Raw genomic sequence first — 17,293 nt, 5'->3', positions numbered from 1 at the left:
AATGCTCAAAAAAATAAATGAGCATACAATTAATTGCCCCAAAATTACAATAAACAAATAAATGTAGGTAGAAATCAAATTATACAGTTAGACATAAATGTATGTATCTCTTTTAATTAGCTTCTTTATTTATTTGCCTTTGTTATAATTAACAAAGGCGAATAAGTAATAAATAAATAAAGTTGAAGATTATAATATATATATATAAATATATAATATTAATACATATTATGTTGTCCTCACTGCAGTGTATTAACTGAAGTTATCCAACAAGTTAAACTCTGATGCAATAACCAGGAGACTGCTCTGTAGTTAACGTTCCACTGTTGTTTACTTGAAGAATCCAGCATTACATAGCAGAGTGAAAACTGTAACAAAACAAAGTTCAACTATTTTTAATTTTAAGTTTAGCTTCACATAAAGTCTGATGAATTAACCTATCTAAACACATGAATAAAAACAATCTTTTTAACCTATTTATTACATTTTCTTTCTACTATAAACTTAACTTAAACTATCAATTATTTAACATAACAATGACTTTTACTTACGACTTTGCTTCTAGCATCGTTCACAGTCAGGAATTCTTTTCCATTTTCAGCAGATAGAAACCGAATGTGGAGTAACTGAATACAATGCAAGAAGTAGTAAGGAAACTACAGGAAACAGTGTCAAAATAAAAGGTCCTATTCTTTCTCAACTTTTCATCATAAAAGTCTGTATATAAATCGCCTCAATGGCGACACACTCCCCGCCTGACCGCTGTGAGGTCACTACACTAGCATGAACATTAAACTTAACTAAGAACTACAACTGAAATATCAGTCCTTTCGAAGAAGCAAAACAGTTTCGGTGACTGGTCTAAGGTAAGTCTTTGACTGTCCTTGGTTTGTGGTCCTCAATTCCACCTTACGGACCCTTCCATCTGTTCCTGGAATAGCCTTTGTGACCACTGCCAAGGGCCAGTTGTTACGAGCAGCTTGGTTGTCTTTGAGGAGGACGATGTCACCATCTTGCAGGTTCTCGTGTGACGTTGTCCATTTCTTGCGGCTTTGTAAGGTTGACAGGTAAGCTTGTCTCCAACGGTTCCAGAACAAGTTGGATAAGGCTTGTACTTGTCTCCACTGCTTGGTGAGGAGGTCCCTGTCTGTGAAGTCGCCTAGAGGTGGTGGGACGCCGACTTTCTGTGTTAACAGCATCAGTGGCGTGAGGATGTATGGATTCTCTGGATCATTTGATACTGGAACTAGTGGTCTTGCATTTAGAATTGCGGTCACTTCTGCCATCAGTGTGCACAGAACCTCATGAGTTAAGCGAGTGCTGTTATCACGGAGCATTGAATCCAGGATTCTTCGGGCTACTCCAATGAGGCGCTCCCATGAACCCCCCATGTGTGAGGCATGAGGCGGGTTAAACACCCAGGAGCATCCTTGTTGTTGCAGGTACCTCTGCACCATGTTGTCCGGTTGGTCTGCACTCAGCCCAAGTTCTTTACAGGCTCCAATGAAATTTGTGCCGCAGTCTGACCTCAGTTGTTTGGCTGGTCCTCTTATGGCAAAGAAATGCCTCAAAGCATTTATGCAGCTTGAGGTGTCCATTGAGGTAATCACCTCGATGTGAACTGCTCTAGAGCTCATGCAGCAGAATAGTATTGCCCAGCACTTGCTCTCAGGTTGCATCCCTCTGGTGCGTCTGGTGGAGACGTGCCAGGGCCCAAAAACATCTAAGCCCACATATGTGAAGGGAGGACAGGCTGTAAGGCGCTCTGCGGGCAAATCTGCCATTTGTTGTTCTTGCATCCGACCTCTAAGTCTGCGACAGGTGATGCACTTGTGAATAGTTGAGTTCACAAGCTGTTTGCCTCCCAGGATCCAGAGCCCAGCAGCTCGTATAGCACCTTCTGTTAGATGACGGCCCTGATGCTTTACGTGGGCATGATGGTATCTGGTAAGAAGCAAGGAAACGTGGTTTCCTTTTGGGAGAATGACAGGGTTCTTTTGTTCAATGACCATGTCCGCATTCTTCAGTCTGCCTCCAATGCAGAGGAGGTCACCTTGTAAGATTGGGTTGAGGGAGCGTAGGCAGCTGTTCAACTGAACTTGTTTTCCCCTCTCCAGAGCTTCAAATTCCTTCACAAAGGTATTCCTCTGAACAGCTCTGATGATGATTTCTCTTGCTTGGGAAAGCTCATCCACAGAGCGAGGTAAGTCACAGTGATGCCATCCCTTACACTTGTCCGTCGGAGCTTTGAAGGATCTTGCTATATGAATCAGAAGAGCGATGGCTCGTTGGAGAGTGTCGAATGTGGAGAACCTTTCAAAGCGCTCTGTGCTGAGAACCTTCTTCTGCAGGTCAGCTATGTAACTCTTCACAACTGGACGAACCTCTGCATCGGACTCCGGTGACACTAAGCGGAATGACTGAGTTAGTCCTGGCTGAATAGACAGCTTGCGCAGGAAGGTTGGTCCAGTGAACCACATCGTCTGTGTGAGGCCTGCTGCTGGAACCGACCGTGATGCCAGGTCAGCCGGATTGTCTTCGCTGTTCACGTAGTGCCACTGTTCTGGGATGGTAGATTGGCGTATACGCTGGACACGATTGTGGACGTATACATAGAACCGTCTGGACTGGTTGTAAATGTATCCGAGGACAACTTTGCTATCAGTATAGAACTTGGTGGCATCCAGCTTTAGATCCAACTCATCCTGAATCAGCTCAGCCATTTCCACTGCCAAGACTGCTGCACACAGTTCAAGTCTGGGAATGGTTGGGTCTGATGGAGGGGCAAGTTTGGCCCTTGCCATTACAAATCCAACATCCACCATGTCTCCTTGGATGACTTTCAAGTAGGCCACGGCACCAATGGCCTTTACCGATGCGTCGCTAAAGATGTGGAGTTCTACTCGCTCGGCCTTGGTTGGACAGATGCCTGTGTATATCCTAGGTATGTGAAAGTTCTTCAAGTTTTGAAGTGAGTTTCTCCAAGCTTCCCACTTGCCTAACTTATCTTCAGGTAATGGGCTGTCCCACTCTGATGTCTCAGAATTCAACTCTCTGAGAAAGTCTCTGCCTTGGATCGTAACTGGAGCCAGAAACCCCAAAGGGTCGAAGACACTGTTCACCATTGAAAGAACCCCTCGACGGGTGAATGGTTTGGTGGCGGTTGTCACAGAGAAGGTGAATGTGTCGCTTGCTATTTCCCACAGAAGCCCCAAGCTTCGTTGGGTGGGTGACTCATCTCCACTGAGGTCCACATCCTTTTTTGGTTGTATGCAGTCCTGGCTTGGAAAGGCTCTCAAGACAGCTTGACTGTTTGAGGCAAATTTGTGGAGCCTCAAGTTAGACTCAGCAAGTGAAGCTTGAGTCCTATGGAGAAGCCCGATAGCCTCTGCATCAGTTGAGACAGAACATAGACCGTCGTCAACATAAAAGTTGCGTTCAACGAAGTTGACTGTGTCTGCTCCATATCTCTCTGCTCCATCTCTGATGGCTCTTCTGAGCCCATAGATCGCCACTGCAGGAGATGGGCTGTTTCCAAAGACATGCACCTTCATTCTGTAGTCAATTACCTCTTTGGCTACATCGTTGTCTTTGAACCATAAGAACCGCAGGTAGTTTCTGTGCTTTTCCGCCACAAGGAAGCAGTAGAACATTTGTTGAATATCTGCCATCACAGCGACCTTATCCTTTCGAAACCGCATGAGCACTCCTAGGAGGGAGTTGTTCAGATCCGGTCCTGTCAAGAGCACATTGTTCAAGGAGATCCCAGACTGCTGGGCACTTGAATCAAACACTACCCTGATTTGATCAGGTTTCTGTGGGTGATACACTGCAAAGCTTGGTAAATACCAGCACTCTTCTTCTTTTAGCTCTGGCGCCACTTCAGCATGGTTGTTTTTCAGCAGTTTGTCCATGAATTCCACATATTGCTTTTGCATTTCTGGCTTTCTTCTGAATTGGCGTTGGAGGGATTCAAATCTTTTTACTGCTTGCTCGCGGTTGTTGGGAAGCTGTTGCCTTGGTTGTCTGAACGGCAATGGAGCAACCCAGCTGTGTGAATTGTCTCTGTAGACTTCTTTGTCCATCATTTTTAAGAAAGTTTCATCTTCAATTGAAAGTGCTAGCTTATTATCCTGTTTGGTGCGGTTGAACACATTTTGACCCAGACTGTATTCCTTAGCTCTGGGTGGTAATGCACCATTTCTAGGCAGTCTGTCTTGAAGTTCCTCTTTAAAGTGCAAAAGGCTTGTGCATGACTGGAAGAGTGAGGGCCGATGACAGTCAACCATGGTCGTCCGGAAGGAACTGACATTTGGCTTGTGTGTGTTCCCTAGACAGACTTCTCCGACCAGCACCCAGCCCAAGTCAAGGCGTTGCCCAAAGGGCGCATTGGCGGGGCCATTTATTTGTTCCCGTACTTTGTGTGCTCTGATTGCGTCTCTCCCTAGTAGCAGGAGGATCTCCGCTGTGGGGTCCAGCTCTGGGATGTGTTCTGCTACCTTTGACAGGTGAGGTTGATGAAGAGCAGCACTTGGTGTGGGAATTTCGGACCTGTTATCAGGTAAGTCATTACACTCAGTGAGTGGTGGTAAGGGAATTGTAACTTTCCCATCCAGAGACTCCACAATAAATTCTGATGCCCTTCTGCCAGAAGTTTCCACTAGCCCAGAACATGTTTTCAGCTGGTAAGGATATGGCTTAGAGTGAATGTCAAACTTGTCAAAGAAACTGGACTTGGCCAACGACCGGTTACTTTGGTCGTCTAATACGATGTAGGCCTTAATGGCTTTGTCTGGGTGGTCTTTCTGGTACACTCTTGCCAGGCATATTTTGGAACATGACCTTCCAGCTTGTCCTGTGCCGCATACTGTTGTGCAGCTTGAGCTAATGTCACGAGTGTTGTTTACCTCTTCACCCTCCCCGCCATGCTGTGGCAAGGTCAGAGGAGTCATAGGTTGAGATGCTGGTCCCGGGTGCATAGCTGAGACATGTTGGTTGCTGTCACACTCAAAGCACTTCACAGTTGTAGTGCAGTCCTTTGCCATATGGTTGGTTGAGCTACAACACTTAAAGCAGATTCCGTTTTCTTTCAGAAATACCTTTCTGTCATCCAGAGTTTCAGCTCTGAAGGCTTTGCACTTCTTAAGTGGGTGGGGTTTTGCATGTATTGGGCAGATCTTACTCAGATCACTGAAGACATTTGTTCCTGTAGGAGTGACATTGATCTTATGAACTGCAATGGGTTTCTGGATGGTTTTAGGAAAGGCACTTTCAGTCCTGACAGGTAATGTTGTAGTAACATTTGAAAGGGTAAAGCTGGGGTCATTTCTTTTCTTGGCCTCATAACATATGAATTTCGTGAAGTAATCGAACGGTGGGAACCGTCCTCTATTTTCTTCTTTGTACTTAGAACCGACCGAGATCCATCTTTCCTGGAGTCCATGAGGCAATTTGGTCACTATAGGCTCAATTCCTCGTGTTGTGTCCAGGTAGGACAGGCCTGGTAAGTAGCCATCTTCCTTAGCACACTGCACTTCCATAAGCAGGTCAGCCAACTCTCGTAGCTTCAAATTTTCCTTGGCTGAGACTCTGGGAAATGCATCCAGTCGGGTGAAGAGGGCCTTTTCAATCACCTCTGGGGCTGCATAACACTCTTGAAGACGTTCCCAAGCTTTCACTAGGGCTATTTGTGGGCTTGCTATGTGCACTGCACGGAGGCGTTTCACCTGGTTGCTGGATTCTTTGCCAAGCCATCGTGTCATCAAATCCAATTCTTCAGTGGCTGTGAGACCAAGTCCTTGGGTGGCATTTTTGTATGATGAGAGCCAAGCACGATAATTTTCAGGTTTATCATCAAACTCATACAAACTTGTATTCACTAGGTCACGTCGAGCTAAATATTGTGCCAGGTGTTCAGTTGCAGGCATACTTTGAGTATTGGTCTACTGGGGGTGGAAAGATGGAGCCCCGACATTTAATTCACTGATCTGCGAGATGACACTCTCGGAAATAACCCTGGGCCTTTCTCTGAAAAATGGATTCTGGCTGACTGACTGTTTGGCTGCTGGTGGTGCATAGTCCAAGTCATAGTCTGTAAATTCCACATTGTTTCTGCTGTTGTGTGAAAACACCTGCGGCTGATGGTGTGAAACAAAGGGGTTGTTCGGGCTGTAACTGAGAGTGGCAATTGGCTGCGTTGGGGGTGGACTAGCCTTCATGGCTGTTTGTTGAACAGGGTTAGTGGACTGGAAGTGAGTTTGGATGTATTCACTCGTTCGTTCATGTTTGCTTTGTTCTATTAAGTTTGTTTCATCCAGCACAATATAATTGTTGCTCCCTGTAACTGCTGACTCCCAGACAGCTGCTACGGCTTCAGCTTCTGCTGCTTCACGGCATATGGCTAGTGTTTCAATTTCAGTCTCTTTTTTAACTTTTTCTATCTTAGCTTTGGCTTCTTGCTCAGCATACTCGGCACGCACTTTAGCAGCTGCTGCCTTTGCTCGTGCGCGAAGTAAAGCATTGGTTGATGAGGTAGAAGAATGACAGCTGCTTCCAACTTTGCTTGATTTATTAGATCTAGTTTCCATCCTGACTCGATGTTCAGTGCTAACTTCTCAGTCTTTTCACTATGTTGTCCTCACTGCAGTGTATTAACTGAAGTTATCCAACAAGTTAAACTCTGATGCAATAACCAGGAGACTGCTCTGTAGTTAACGTTCCACTGTTGTTTACTTGAAGAATCCAGCATTACATAGCAGAGTGAAAACTGTAACAAAACAAAGTTCAACTATTTTTAATTTTAAGTTTAGCTTCACATAAAGTCTGATGAATTAACCTATCTAAACACATGAATAAAAACAATCTTTTTAACCTATTTATTACATTTTCTTTCTACTATAAACTTAACTTAAACTATCAATTATTTAACATAACAATGACTTTTACTTACGACTTTGCTTCTAGCATCGTTCACAGTCAGGAATTCTTTTCCATTTTCAGCAGATAGAAACCGAATGTGGAGTAACTGAATACAATGCAGGAAGTAGTAAGGAAACTACAGGAAACAGTGTCAAAATAAAAGGTCCTATTCTTTCTCAACTTTTCATCATAAAAGTCTGTATATAAATCGCCTCAATGGCGACACACATATATTATATAAGTTAACTATAACAAAGGCAAATAAATAAAGAAGCTGATTAAAAGAGATATATACATTTATGTCTCACTGTATAATTTAATTTATTTGTTGTATTTGGAGGGCAATTAGTTGCATGCCTATTTATTTAATGACCATTTATTTATTTCTGTATTTATTTTTAAATATGGGACACTTGGTCCAGCATAAGGCAGCGCCTTATTATGCTATGTGGTTAAAAAAAAAAAAAAAAGTTTTGCAACACACGAGTGAATTATCCCAGAGCCTTTGGGTTAATTTATTATTTTCCATACAAAATGCAGCCCATTTATCTGACTGCTACAGACTGTCTTGAAAAAATAAAATAAAAAATAACATCAAAGAAAAAAAAAAAACACAGACAAGAAGAAAGAGAAAAAGAAAAATGAATCCGTTACAAATTATGTATTACTTAACTTGGATTTCTGTAGACCAGTGGCAGTTCTAGACCAAATGTATTAGGGGGGCAGGGTAGCGTGAAAAACAGGGCAATCATTTAAAATATTTATTAAAGCTAAAGAACCAAAGATCTACGGTACTTGTGGCTCGGCTTTAACTGAAATGTCCATGTCATTTAGTTTCATTAAAATTTTATGTAGTTATTGAAAAAAAAAATTGTTTTGGTTTGAACATATTAACTTTATTTGTCTAATATATAAAAGAGAAATCGCTAATCATGGAACCAAAAGCAACTGAAATAATTATTTGCCAAATAAATATCTACTGAAAAATAAAATAAAGCTTTTTGTAATATTAGGTTAATGTGCATTCATTTTGAGTATTACATATGTAGGACTTTTTTTAAAGGAAAATCACAAGTATACAGACCAAAAATTCAGCTTTGTCCAATTATAGTTTTTTTTTTTGTTTTGTTTTGTTTTTGGTTTAAAAAAAATAACATTTAGCAAATGAGTCCAAGGGAGCATCAATAATTATGTCTGCTCCATCGCATATCATCTTTAGAATTTTTTTTTTTTAGTATTATGCCTTCAGGACAGGAGCCACAACAGGATCTGGGGTACTAGCTTCTGTTGGCCCCCTGTCTAGAACTGCCCTTGCTACAGACCAACAATAAAATCAGTATTTTGTTTCCCATATTAATATGAAAGAGGCATGATTTTGAAAACAAAAAAGTAAATAAAAAATAAATTAACCAAAATTAACACACAGCAGATTTCAGTGTATGTGCAACACTGATACATTATTAAAAAATAAAAAAAATAAATCATTGGTAAGTCAAAACTAAAAACACGCCCTCACCACAAAAGGATCCATAGATGACATCTCCCTTTATGTCATTTCATCATGTTCTGCACAAATATGGGTAAAAAGGGTATGGGTTCCAAATGCAGAGCCAACCAGTATGTGACAAATACTGGTAACCCAAGCCAGTCACCTATTTTTAATGGTTAAATAGCTATTTATTTGGCCTTGTCGACCGGCAACAACCCACCAAGCAAAACTACATTGAAAGACCAACAGAAGGTAACATTTTTATTCATTTGAATATATTTGCTTGAGTGCGGAAAATATGTATGCATAAAAATGTCCATTGCTTCCTAAAAGTTGCTGGGGTTGTTGGGGCATTGTTCATCATAAAGCTGGACATACTAAAGGCCAATCTAAACATAAATCCATCCTTCAAAGTATCATCCTGGCGATTGGAGAAATAGCCAAAAAAGGTCCCTTTATTTCAAAGAGTGGTTTCATGCTATAAAGGGCAATAACAATAAAAATGTCTATTGATGTCCATTATCTGGAGAGTATCTTTTGCAAGGTTTACGAACACAGAAAACAACTTGACATCAAGACATTCTTTAACCCCAGGATCCATTCTTCTACATGGGATCGATAAAAATGACATAAAATGGGAATGAAATGTAGAAAGGTAGATTGCCTCTGCTAATGCATACTTTTAATTTGAGTCTTCCTCAGAGAATTGTCTCAGAGGAATTATACATAGAAAGATAGATGTGAAAGAAAGATCTTTTTTTATAGTATTCCAGGAATTCAACATATTTATGTTTCAGCATTAATCGTCACGGTAATCAATGCGATCACGGCTACCATGATACACATCTCTACCACCGCTGTACTGATCGTGGTAATCGTCAAGCCGATCTCTACTACCATAGCGACCGCGCTGATCATCAAGGCGATCTCGACTGCCATAGTGATCGCGATGGTCATTACGATCCTGACTTCTGTAACGATCATGTTGATCATCAAGACGATCCCGGCTCCCGTAACGATCACGTTGGTCATCAAGACGATCCCTACTTCCATACCGATTGCGTTGATCATCAGGATCCTGGTTTCTGTGGTGATCACGTCGGTCATCAAGGCGATCCCGGCTTCCATAGCGATCCCGCTCATTGTCCAGGTTATCCCTGCTTCCACGAGAGTAATCCTTCTTTTCACCATGGTAACGGTGGGAATCTGTATCACTACCTTTTCCATCATGCTTCACATAATTTCTTTCAGAAGCTATATCGCTGTCTTCATACTGACTAGGCAGCTTTTTTCCAGTGGACTTGTCATCCAAGTATGGCTCTCCGACTTCAGAACCTTCTTTGTCATAAAACACCTTATCCCCATGCGCACTAAAAACAAAGACAGCAAGGATATTGTAAACAATTACATGACTTTTTTTTTTTTTTTTATGTACTGTTTTAAAACTTAAATGTAAGTAAACATTACATACCCCTCCACAGTAGCTTCTTTTTTACTCTTTCTCTTTCGGTAACAGAAAATGATAATCCCCAGAAGCAGAAGAGCACCAAGAACTACTGCTATTCCTATTATTATTGCAGTAGACCCCATACCCATACTTGCTGGAAAAAAAAAAATACAAAATTCATATGCAAAAGATATGACAGATGTATCTTCTTTTCACATAATATTGGGACAGGAAAAATACATAGGTAGAACAACCATAGCAGACAACTTTAGTTGTAGCAATATTTAAAGTGAATACATTTAATAAGAGTGTAATGATCTGATGGGAAAAAGAGGAGTGAGATTCAGTATCAAGACCACAGTGGAAACTCTTTTTAGATCATTTAAACTTCATGAATTAGAAGATTATTGGCTCTAGGGACAAACAAATGGTAGCCAGACATCAGAAATACAAATAATCCGCTGCTCAGTTACGCAGTGGTAGCACTGCAGCATTGCAGCAAGAAGGTTTTGGGTTCGATTCCCAGCCCCGGGTCTTTCCAATAGACTGGTGACCTATCCAGGGTGTACTCTAACCCTCGCCCGTAAACAGCTGGAGATGGGCATCAGCACCCATCCTGATAAACCGTGATAGAAATATGGATAATGCAAAAAATCATTGAAGTTGTTGTTCTCCACTCTTGGTCTACTTTTATGATTAGGTTAGCTCCTTATTATACAGCTTACAGACATGGGTGGTTCCATACAGGGGCCAATGTACTGAATAAATAACATCAAAATAAATTCTAAAGATGATATGTGCGTAAACAGACAGATCAATTTAATTATGTCTATACAGTTATGCTTTTAATTCTAATTTTAAAATGACAACTTATAATGACTTATAACAACTTATTTATAATGAGATAGGGTCACAGTTTTCATCTGCTAATGTTATTTTAAACCAAATAAAAAATAACGACTCTAATTTGTTACTGATTAATTAATCAGTTTTACTTAAGTTCTAAATACGATAAAACTAATCTTTTTAATTTCAGATAACTCAAAAATATGTAAAGTTATCTAATGTCGCTAAGAATAGCTTTATTGTATGTTTAGTAGTTATTTGTTTGCCGACTAATTATTTCAGTTGCTTTTTTTCAGAAGTAAGGGATTTTTTCTGTTTTGATTAAACTGAATGACATGGATGTTTTACTTCATTAAGTGCTGATTTACAGGTAGTTCTTTGGTTCTGCATCTCTCTTAAGATATTTCAACTGATTAAGTATTGCCCTGTTTTCCTTTCATGCTTTTCTCTGCCCACATGAAAACACGCGGGCACCACCCTGGCCTTCCTCCTAGGTATGGTCTAGAACCACTACTGCTTATACTAGAGTGACCCAGGTTAGCCTGAGTAAAGTGCCTTGAGATTACCTGTGTTGTGATTAAATATTAAAATATTCTAAAAAGCCTTAATTGGATTAAATTGATTTTTTTAGTAAAATGGCCTGAAGGCGAATGCACACTTTTTTAGAATCTTATTTGTGAAAAATATGGAAACCGTTTCTCTTGCCATCATCACTCTGGAACATTTGATAAAAGTGTAATTGTTGGAAACACTAATCTCAGACTATATACATTAGATTTTTAATTGAAATATGTTGAAATACTTACGAGGCATCACAGCTAAGGTAAAGTTGCAGCTGGCCGAGCCAATGTTGTTTTGTGAAATGCAAATAAAGAATCCAGACGTCTCTCTTGTGATATTAAAGAGAGACAAAACTCCATCCTCTGTAAAGAAAAAAACAAAAACAAAAAAAATAATTATATCAAACAAAGTAGGGACATGCAGAGTATAGTAGCCCAGCCGACTTGATAAATGAACATGTTAAGTTATGGTTGCTTTAAATACGTACTCTCTGTTGTCTTTGGTGGAAATTGTCTTTGAATGTTGTCAACACTGTAGCTTGTCCACTGATAGGTCGGAGCTGGAGAACCCTCCTCAGATTTGCAGGTAAGTGTGATGTCACTGTAATACTCTGCTTTTCCCTGGAGCGTGCATATTGGTTTAGAGGGAGGTTCTGAAATAGAAGTTAACTTGATTTAAACATAAAGTGCAATAAAGTTTTTAATTGATTCTCCATCCCAGGTGTTAATAGAATGAATAATTGCTATAGACATTATTCCTAATCATATTTTCTAACTACAGCATATAAAGAAGAAGCCCATTTATTTTGGTAAATGGTTTAGATTTCAAATCTTTTACATTTTATACTGCACAATGCATTTTTTCTTTCACTTTGGGAGGAAAAATCTTTTCTAATTTTATCCCTATCTATAAGACAGTTGTTATTCAGGAAGATAAACTTCCAACCTAAACTCAAGGCTTTTAAGGCTTCTAACCAGTTTTTTTCCAGGTCTGGACTATAGCTGCATTCATCCATGCATCCACTCTGATCATTCTCTCTGTCTCTTCTGTAAAACAAAGTCTAATAAAAATACATCCCCAGTGACAATGCTACCATTTCTGAGAACTGTGTATCACTTCACAATTACTCCATGAAAGTGCAATGTTAAAATGTATAAAAAGCTCAATTGATATGAATATTTTTGCAGGGCACCCAAGGGTGATAATATGCGACTGAGGACAGGAAAATGTGAGAGGCTATCTGGAGTCAAAATATGGTTGAGTAATTACATCTAGAGAAAATGACTGATCATTACAGAGTAAATAAAAAAAAAAAAGATTAAAGACCCATAAACCCTAAAACAGAACACTATATTATATATAAAAGATATAAATAATTTATCAAACTAATCATCTTGGAATTGAGATATTATTTGATTGAAAGTAGCATAAATATTTAATTTCCATCTTTTAGATTAAAACAAACGAAAATAGGTAATATTGTAAGATTCCTTTTTTTTATTTATTTATTTGAACAATATTGGAACAAATTTCTCTCCGGTAGTGTGGCAGCTTGGATGGAAAGGGTGCCGGGTATTTCAAGTGATGCGCCCACATCACCCTTTACATTTAAAGGAAGAAAGAACATTTTGACATTATTATATGAAGAATGCAAGTAATCCTTTGTTTTAAGGTTTAATAGGACATTAAAATGCCTCCTAAACTCTGAGGAGGACTAGTAGGATTTGGTTACCACCTGAGACATATTTGATGTGACAAACATTTGTTTTAGTGTAATTACTAAAAGATGTTCAGTGCTGAAATAGAGACACTGAAATAAAGTTATTGTTTGATTACAAAGGTAGTCTGCTTTTTCTTTACGCCAAATGGACGAAATTTTGCTTTCAGAAGTGTGTGTGTGGGTGTGTGTGTGTGTGTGTGTGTGTGTGTGTGTGTGTGTGTGTGTGTGTGTGTGTGTGTGTGTGTGTGTGTGGGGTGGGGGTTGGGGCATCAGATGTTTGTAAAGTGAGCTTCTCAGGAGTGACAGTGGTGACAGCCAATCTCACAAGAAAAGACAGTGGGCCAATCAAACAACATTTTTTTTGGACAGTAAAACATTGGGGACCAAAATGGACGTTTGAAAAAGTGCAGGGGATATGCCCACCCCCAAAATTACAAAAAAGAAAATACATTAATCTATGTTTTTCTTAAAATTTCCATGGACGCATATATTATGTATTTATATCATATTCATTTAGACAGACAGACTTTGTGTTAAGTCTCACCAAGGACTAAAACAGAAGTAGAAGCAATTGGTGTCCCTTCGTCATCATTAGGGATTCTGACGCTGCACTGGTACAGGCGGCTGTCTTCCATGGTCACCTTTGTTAACTGGAGCGTCGATACTCCCCCTTCAAGGTCAACCTCCAGGGAGGCTCTTCCTTCATAAGCCGGAGCAATGTCAACGGGACTATTCTTAAAGAAGGCGGCCACAGCTTTCTGGTGAAAGGAAAGAAGAATATACAGTTAAAGATAATAAATAAAGTTTCAAGTGATTATGACATCACAGTTATGACATATTTTTTGACTTATTAAGAACAAGTCTTTTAAATTTTGATGTTGGCGAATTTCTACTGCTGGTAAAAGTATTGTATTTTATTTGATTCTATCCCAACCAATTTATAAAGCAAAAGTGTACCCATGTAGGTAAGATATTTAATGGGAACATCTCCGTTCAAGCAGCACTGAGTTTTATGCATACTGCAGTTCTGAGGGATTCCCTCATTCATCATCGCCTTGACAGAGTTCATTACCGTTACAAGAACCTCATAAAAACAATCAATAAAAGCACTGATCATTTGATTCATTTCTCTCATTGCATTGACGTTATAGTTCATTAAAGCTAATAAATTTCTTTAAAAAGTGCTAAACAAGAATTTATTTAATTGCTAGAATTTTTAATTGGGAGAGCTTTTGGCTTAGAGTTGAAATTAAACTTAAAAAGTAGAATGATGCCTTTTACAAAAACGTTCACTCATTTCTCATTATTTGCACCACAAACTTCATTGTTGGATTTAATCAGATTTGATGTGGTAGACTGAAACAAAGCTGCACATGATTGTGAAGTGAAAGCGGAAGTATTTTGCACTTTGATCCAATCCAATCCAACATATAGGCTAAGCCCATCAGCCAAAATCAGATAGCGATCCGTTAATTAACCATACATCTTTACATGTGAGTAAAGGCATCGTGCTTGACATAATTGTTCAAAATAAGGTGACAATTAACACAGATATAAATTATCACTAGCGGGAAACATAAAACTGAAGTCACTGGATTTCTGTAACTGTGTTGCTGTGATGTCAAGAAAAATAGAAATGACTGGATCAGATTACTGGAAAATATATTTTTTTATGCCTGGAGTTTGACTGGGCAACTCTAACAAATGTATTGTATTTTGATCCAAGGTTTATTGATTGTTACATCTGCTCAAATTGTCAAGAAGAAGAAGCAGGTATCAAAATAAGAAAAGGTGCATTGGGTTATATACAGTGTATAGAGTGCATCCTCACACACTCAGGGTCATGTTCAGCTGGCATATGTTTTCCCAGAAAACCCTGGTATATAAATCATGGACTCTAAACCATTTCCATTTTAAAGCAAAGCATCTCCACGGTATGGTGTTGCTACCACCATATTTTACTACGGTAATGGTGGTTTCATCATTGTTTCATCTGAGCAGAGTACCTGCTTTCACATGTATATTATGTCTATAGTAGTCGTAGTAAACTACAAACAGGACTGTTCCATCCAACCAGGATTTCTTTTTTCCTGCCACTCTACAATAAAGGCCAGATTTGTAAAGTGTATAACTAATAGCTGTCTTGTGAGCAGCTTTGTTCGATTCTTGCACCTGAGTCATGGATCTTTGCAACTCATCCAGAGTTATCCCCTAAAAAGACCCTTCATCCTATTTGTCAGATAAGGGGGCACATAAAAGGTAGAATGTTATCCGTAGCTTTAAAAACATGTTGAAATGAATAGGGCTGCGCAGACCATCACTATTCGCTTTCAACTGTCCGACCAAGATACAGGGGGGTATGGTCAGACCTATGCAGCAATTTAATAACGATGTGACGAGTCAGATAGAAATCAAGAGACATTTGCAAAGATTTTTTTTTCTCCAAACATATAGTTTTTTAGAAAATACAAAATGAAACGGTAAAATTATGTCAGAAATGTTACACATGTTTCGATAAAAAAAAAGTTAAATTTCCAATAGATTTCCTGCAGAATTTCAGAAATTTGATTTCCCTCAGCAAGCATCTTTTAATGTTCACTCACAGACCATCAGGTTTTAATAAGTAATCCTAATGCATGCTCTTGGGATTTCCAGTTCATATTCTCACATTATAACTCAATACTGTGAGTCCAGAGGTCTGTTGATGAGTAACTTAGCCAGAATCTATGTGTTTTGAAGAAATGTACTTGGAGTATTGAGAGTTTGCCGCAAACAGTGTCACAGGCAGTGTCTTTTATGTGTTTAGCTTTGATTTCTCTGAATAATGTTCTCTTTGCTTGGTCAACCAGGTTAGAAGTCCAGACATTTAGTTGATAAACTGAATAAAACCATGATATTGTAGAGGTTCTGATTAATGCTGCTTCATAATCTTACTTTTGACACTCTGAGGGCTGTATGTTGCTGTATGCTCACTAATGTTCTCTAACATATCAGCCATTCACAGAGAAAATAGATTTATTCTCCAATTTAGGTACAGGTGGGCTTTCTTTGTCCATAGAGCAAACTTGGAGGGGAAATAAATAATATTTAAGGCTATTAGAGTAATGGGGTTGATTATAAATTGTCAGTAAATGTTTAAAGTTTTTTATTCTGAAAAGAAATATCACCAACCATGTATAATTTTCTGATCATTTCAAGTATCGACCGATTTGTGTTGGTCAGAGAAAATCCTTATAAATATGCATTGAAGAGTGGGTTGTAACTTTACAAATAGTTGGACAAGTGTTATGGATACTGTGCATAAAAATGTTCTTTTTAAAGTTTACAGGTCTATATTAGACTTGTTTACACAGTGAAAAGCCTCTGAGTTCACACACCGTACCACAAACAGCGAACACAACATCACTGCTTTACGTTTGGCACATGGGGCCATCTTTTACATCTTACCGATGGGGTACCAATAACGTCCCATACCAGAACAAAGTTGTTTTCGATGGGCCTAGCCGGCACGAAGGAACAGGTCAGTGTAACATCCTCTCCTTTGCGGACCTTATATTCCTTTTCTGGGATTGACACTTTCAACCCCGAGCAGTAAGTAAAAACTAGAAAACAGAAGAAAATACTTACAATCAATATTCTTTCAAATCACTCAATTCCTACTTTTCTATCATACTAAGAGGCAGATAAATCTTGTTACATTTGAAATATAATTTTATTCAGAATGTCACAATACTCCTTCCTCAAATTGAGTAGCCTGCAAGTGAGTCAATGATTAACAGTGACACTCATAAAGGTGTGGCAGGGGCTATTAAGAAAAACACAAAAAGGGAAAAAACAAACATAAACCTACCTGTAATTAGAAGAATTATCTTTAGCAATACAAAATTCCTTCTTGGTATCATCTTTTAAGAGACGATTAAATCATTGAGCAGCCGTAGAAACTTTAAACAGATGATCTTCGTCGAGGAACAGGAGTCTGCCTGACCTTCACGGTGAACTTGCAGGACTTCCAGGTGTGGAGAAGTTGCCTCTTCCAGGTAATAAGTTAGCAATACATATCACATGTCAGCAGGCGTCCAATCACAATAATCTGTTTTCATTTGAATTAGAGCTTATAAAGATAAGAAAGGGGATATAACAAAAGATAGCACACAATATCGACAGATTTTTTTTTTACTTGGGTTTTTATTGCGTATAGTGAAGTGGAAGAAAAAATTGATTCAAAGAGAGAAAAATAAAAATTTAGAAACGTTTCCATGCATTTGTAATCCGCCCACTTTGTCAATATTTAGCTAAATCAGCTTTAGTTTTT

General features: G+C 39.0%; 1 protein-coding gene across 1 annotated transcript; it reads right to left on the bottom strand.

Moving 5' to 3' along the window:
* Window positions 1–8,139: 8,139 nt before the first annotated feature.
* Window positions 8,140–17,010, bottom strand: LOC119786329 (cell surface A33 antigen-like). The gene is made up of 7 exons (XM_038289614.1): window positions 16,832–17,010; window positions 16,429–16,583; window positions 13,526–13,739; window positions 11,749–11,913; window positions 11,507–11,623; window positions 9,879–10,008; window positions 8,140–9,777 (listed from the first exon to the last, which is right to left on the bottom strand). Exons 1-7 carry the CDS (start codon window positions 16,881–16,883, stop codon window positions 9,207–9,209), a joined length of 1,404 nt encoding a protein of 467 aa, XP_038145542.1. The 5' UTR covers window positions 16,884–17,010; the 3' UTR covers window positions 8,140–9,206.
* Window positions 17,011–17,293: the final 283 nt, after the last annotated feature.

The sequence above is a fragment of the Cyprinodon tularosa genome, unplaced genomic scaffold (genome assembly GCF_016077235.1).
Source record: "Cyprinodon tularosa strain WSP-4 unplaced genomic scaffold, ASM1607723v1 ctg270, whole genome shotgun sequence".
In the NCBI taxonomy this organism is placed as follows: domain Eukaryota; kingdom Metazoa; phylum Chordata; class Actinopteri; order Cyprinodontiformes; family Cyprinodontidae; genus Cyprinodon; species Cyprinodon tularosa.
This window is presented reverse-complemented; position numbering and strand designations above follow the sequence as displayed.

What these genes read in the sequence shown, in the direction of transcription:
- LOC119786329 (XM_038289614.1), bottom strand. Translation starts at nt 16,883, where the DNA reads ATGATACCAAGAAGGAATTTTGTATTGCTAAAGATAATTCTTCTAATT. An exon ending in ACGTTATTGGTACCCCATCG is followed by an intron (nt 13,740 to 16,428) that starts GTAAGATGTAAA and finishes TCCTTTCACCAG; the next exon opens with AAAGCTGTGGCCGCCTTCTT. An exon ending in TACCTTAGCTGTGATGCCTC is followed by an intron (nt 10,009 to 11,506) that starts GTAAGTATTTCA and finishes TTTTTTTTCCAG; the next exon opens with CAAGTATGGGTATGGGGTCT.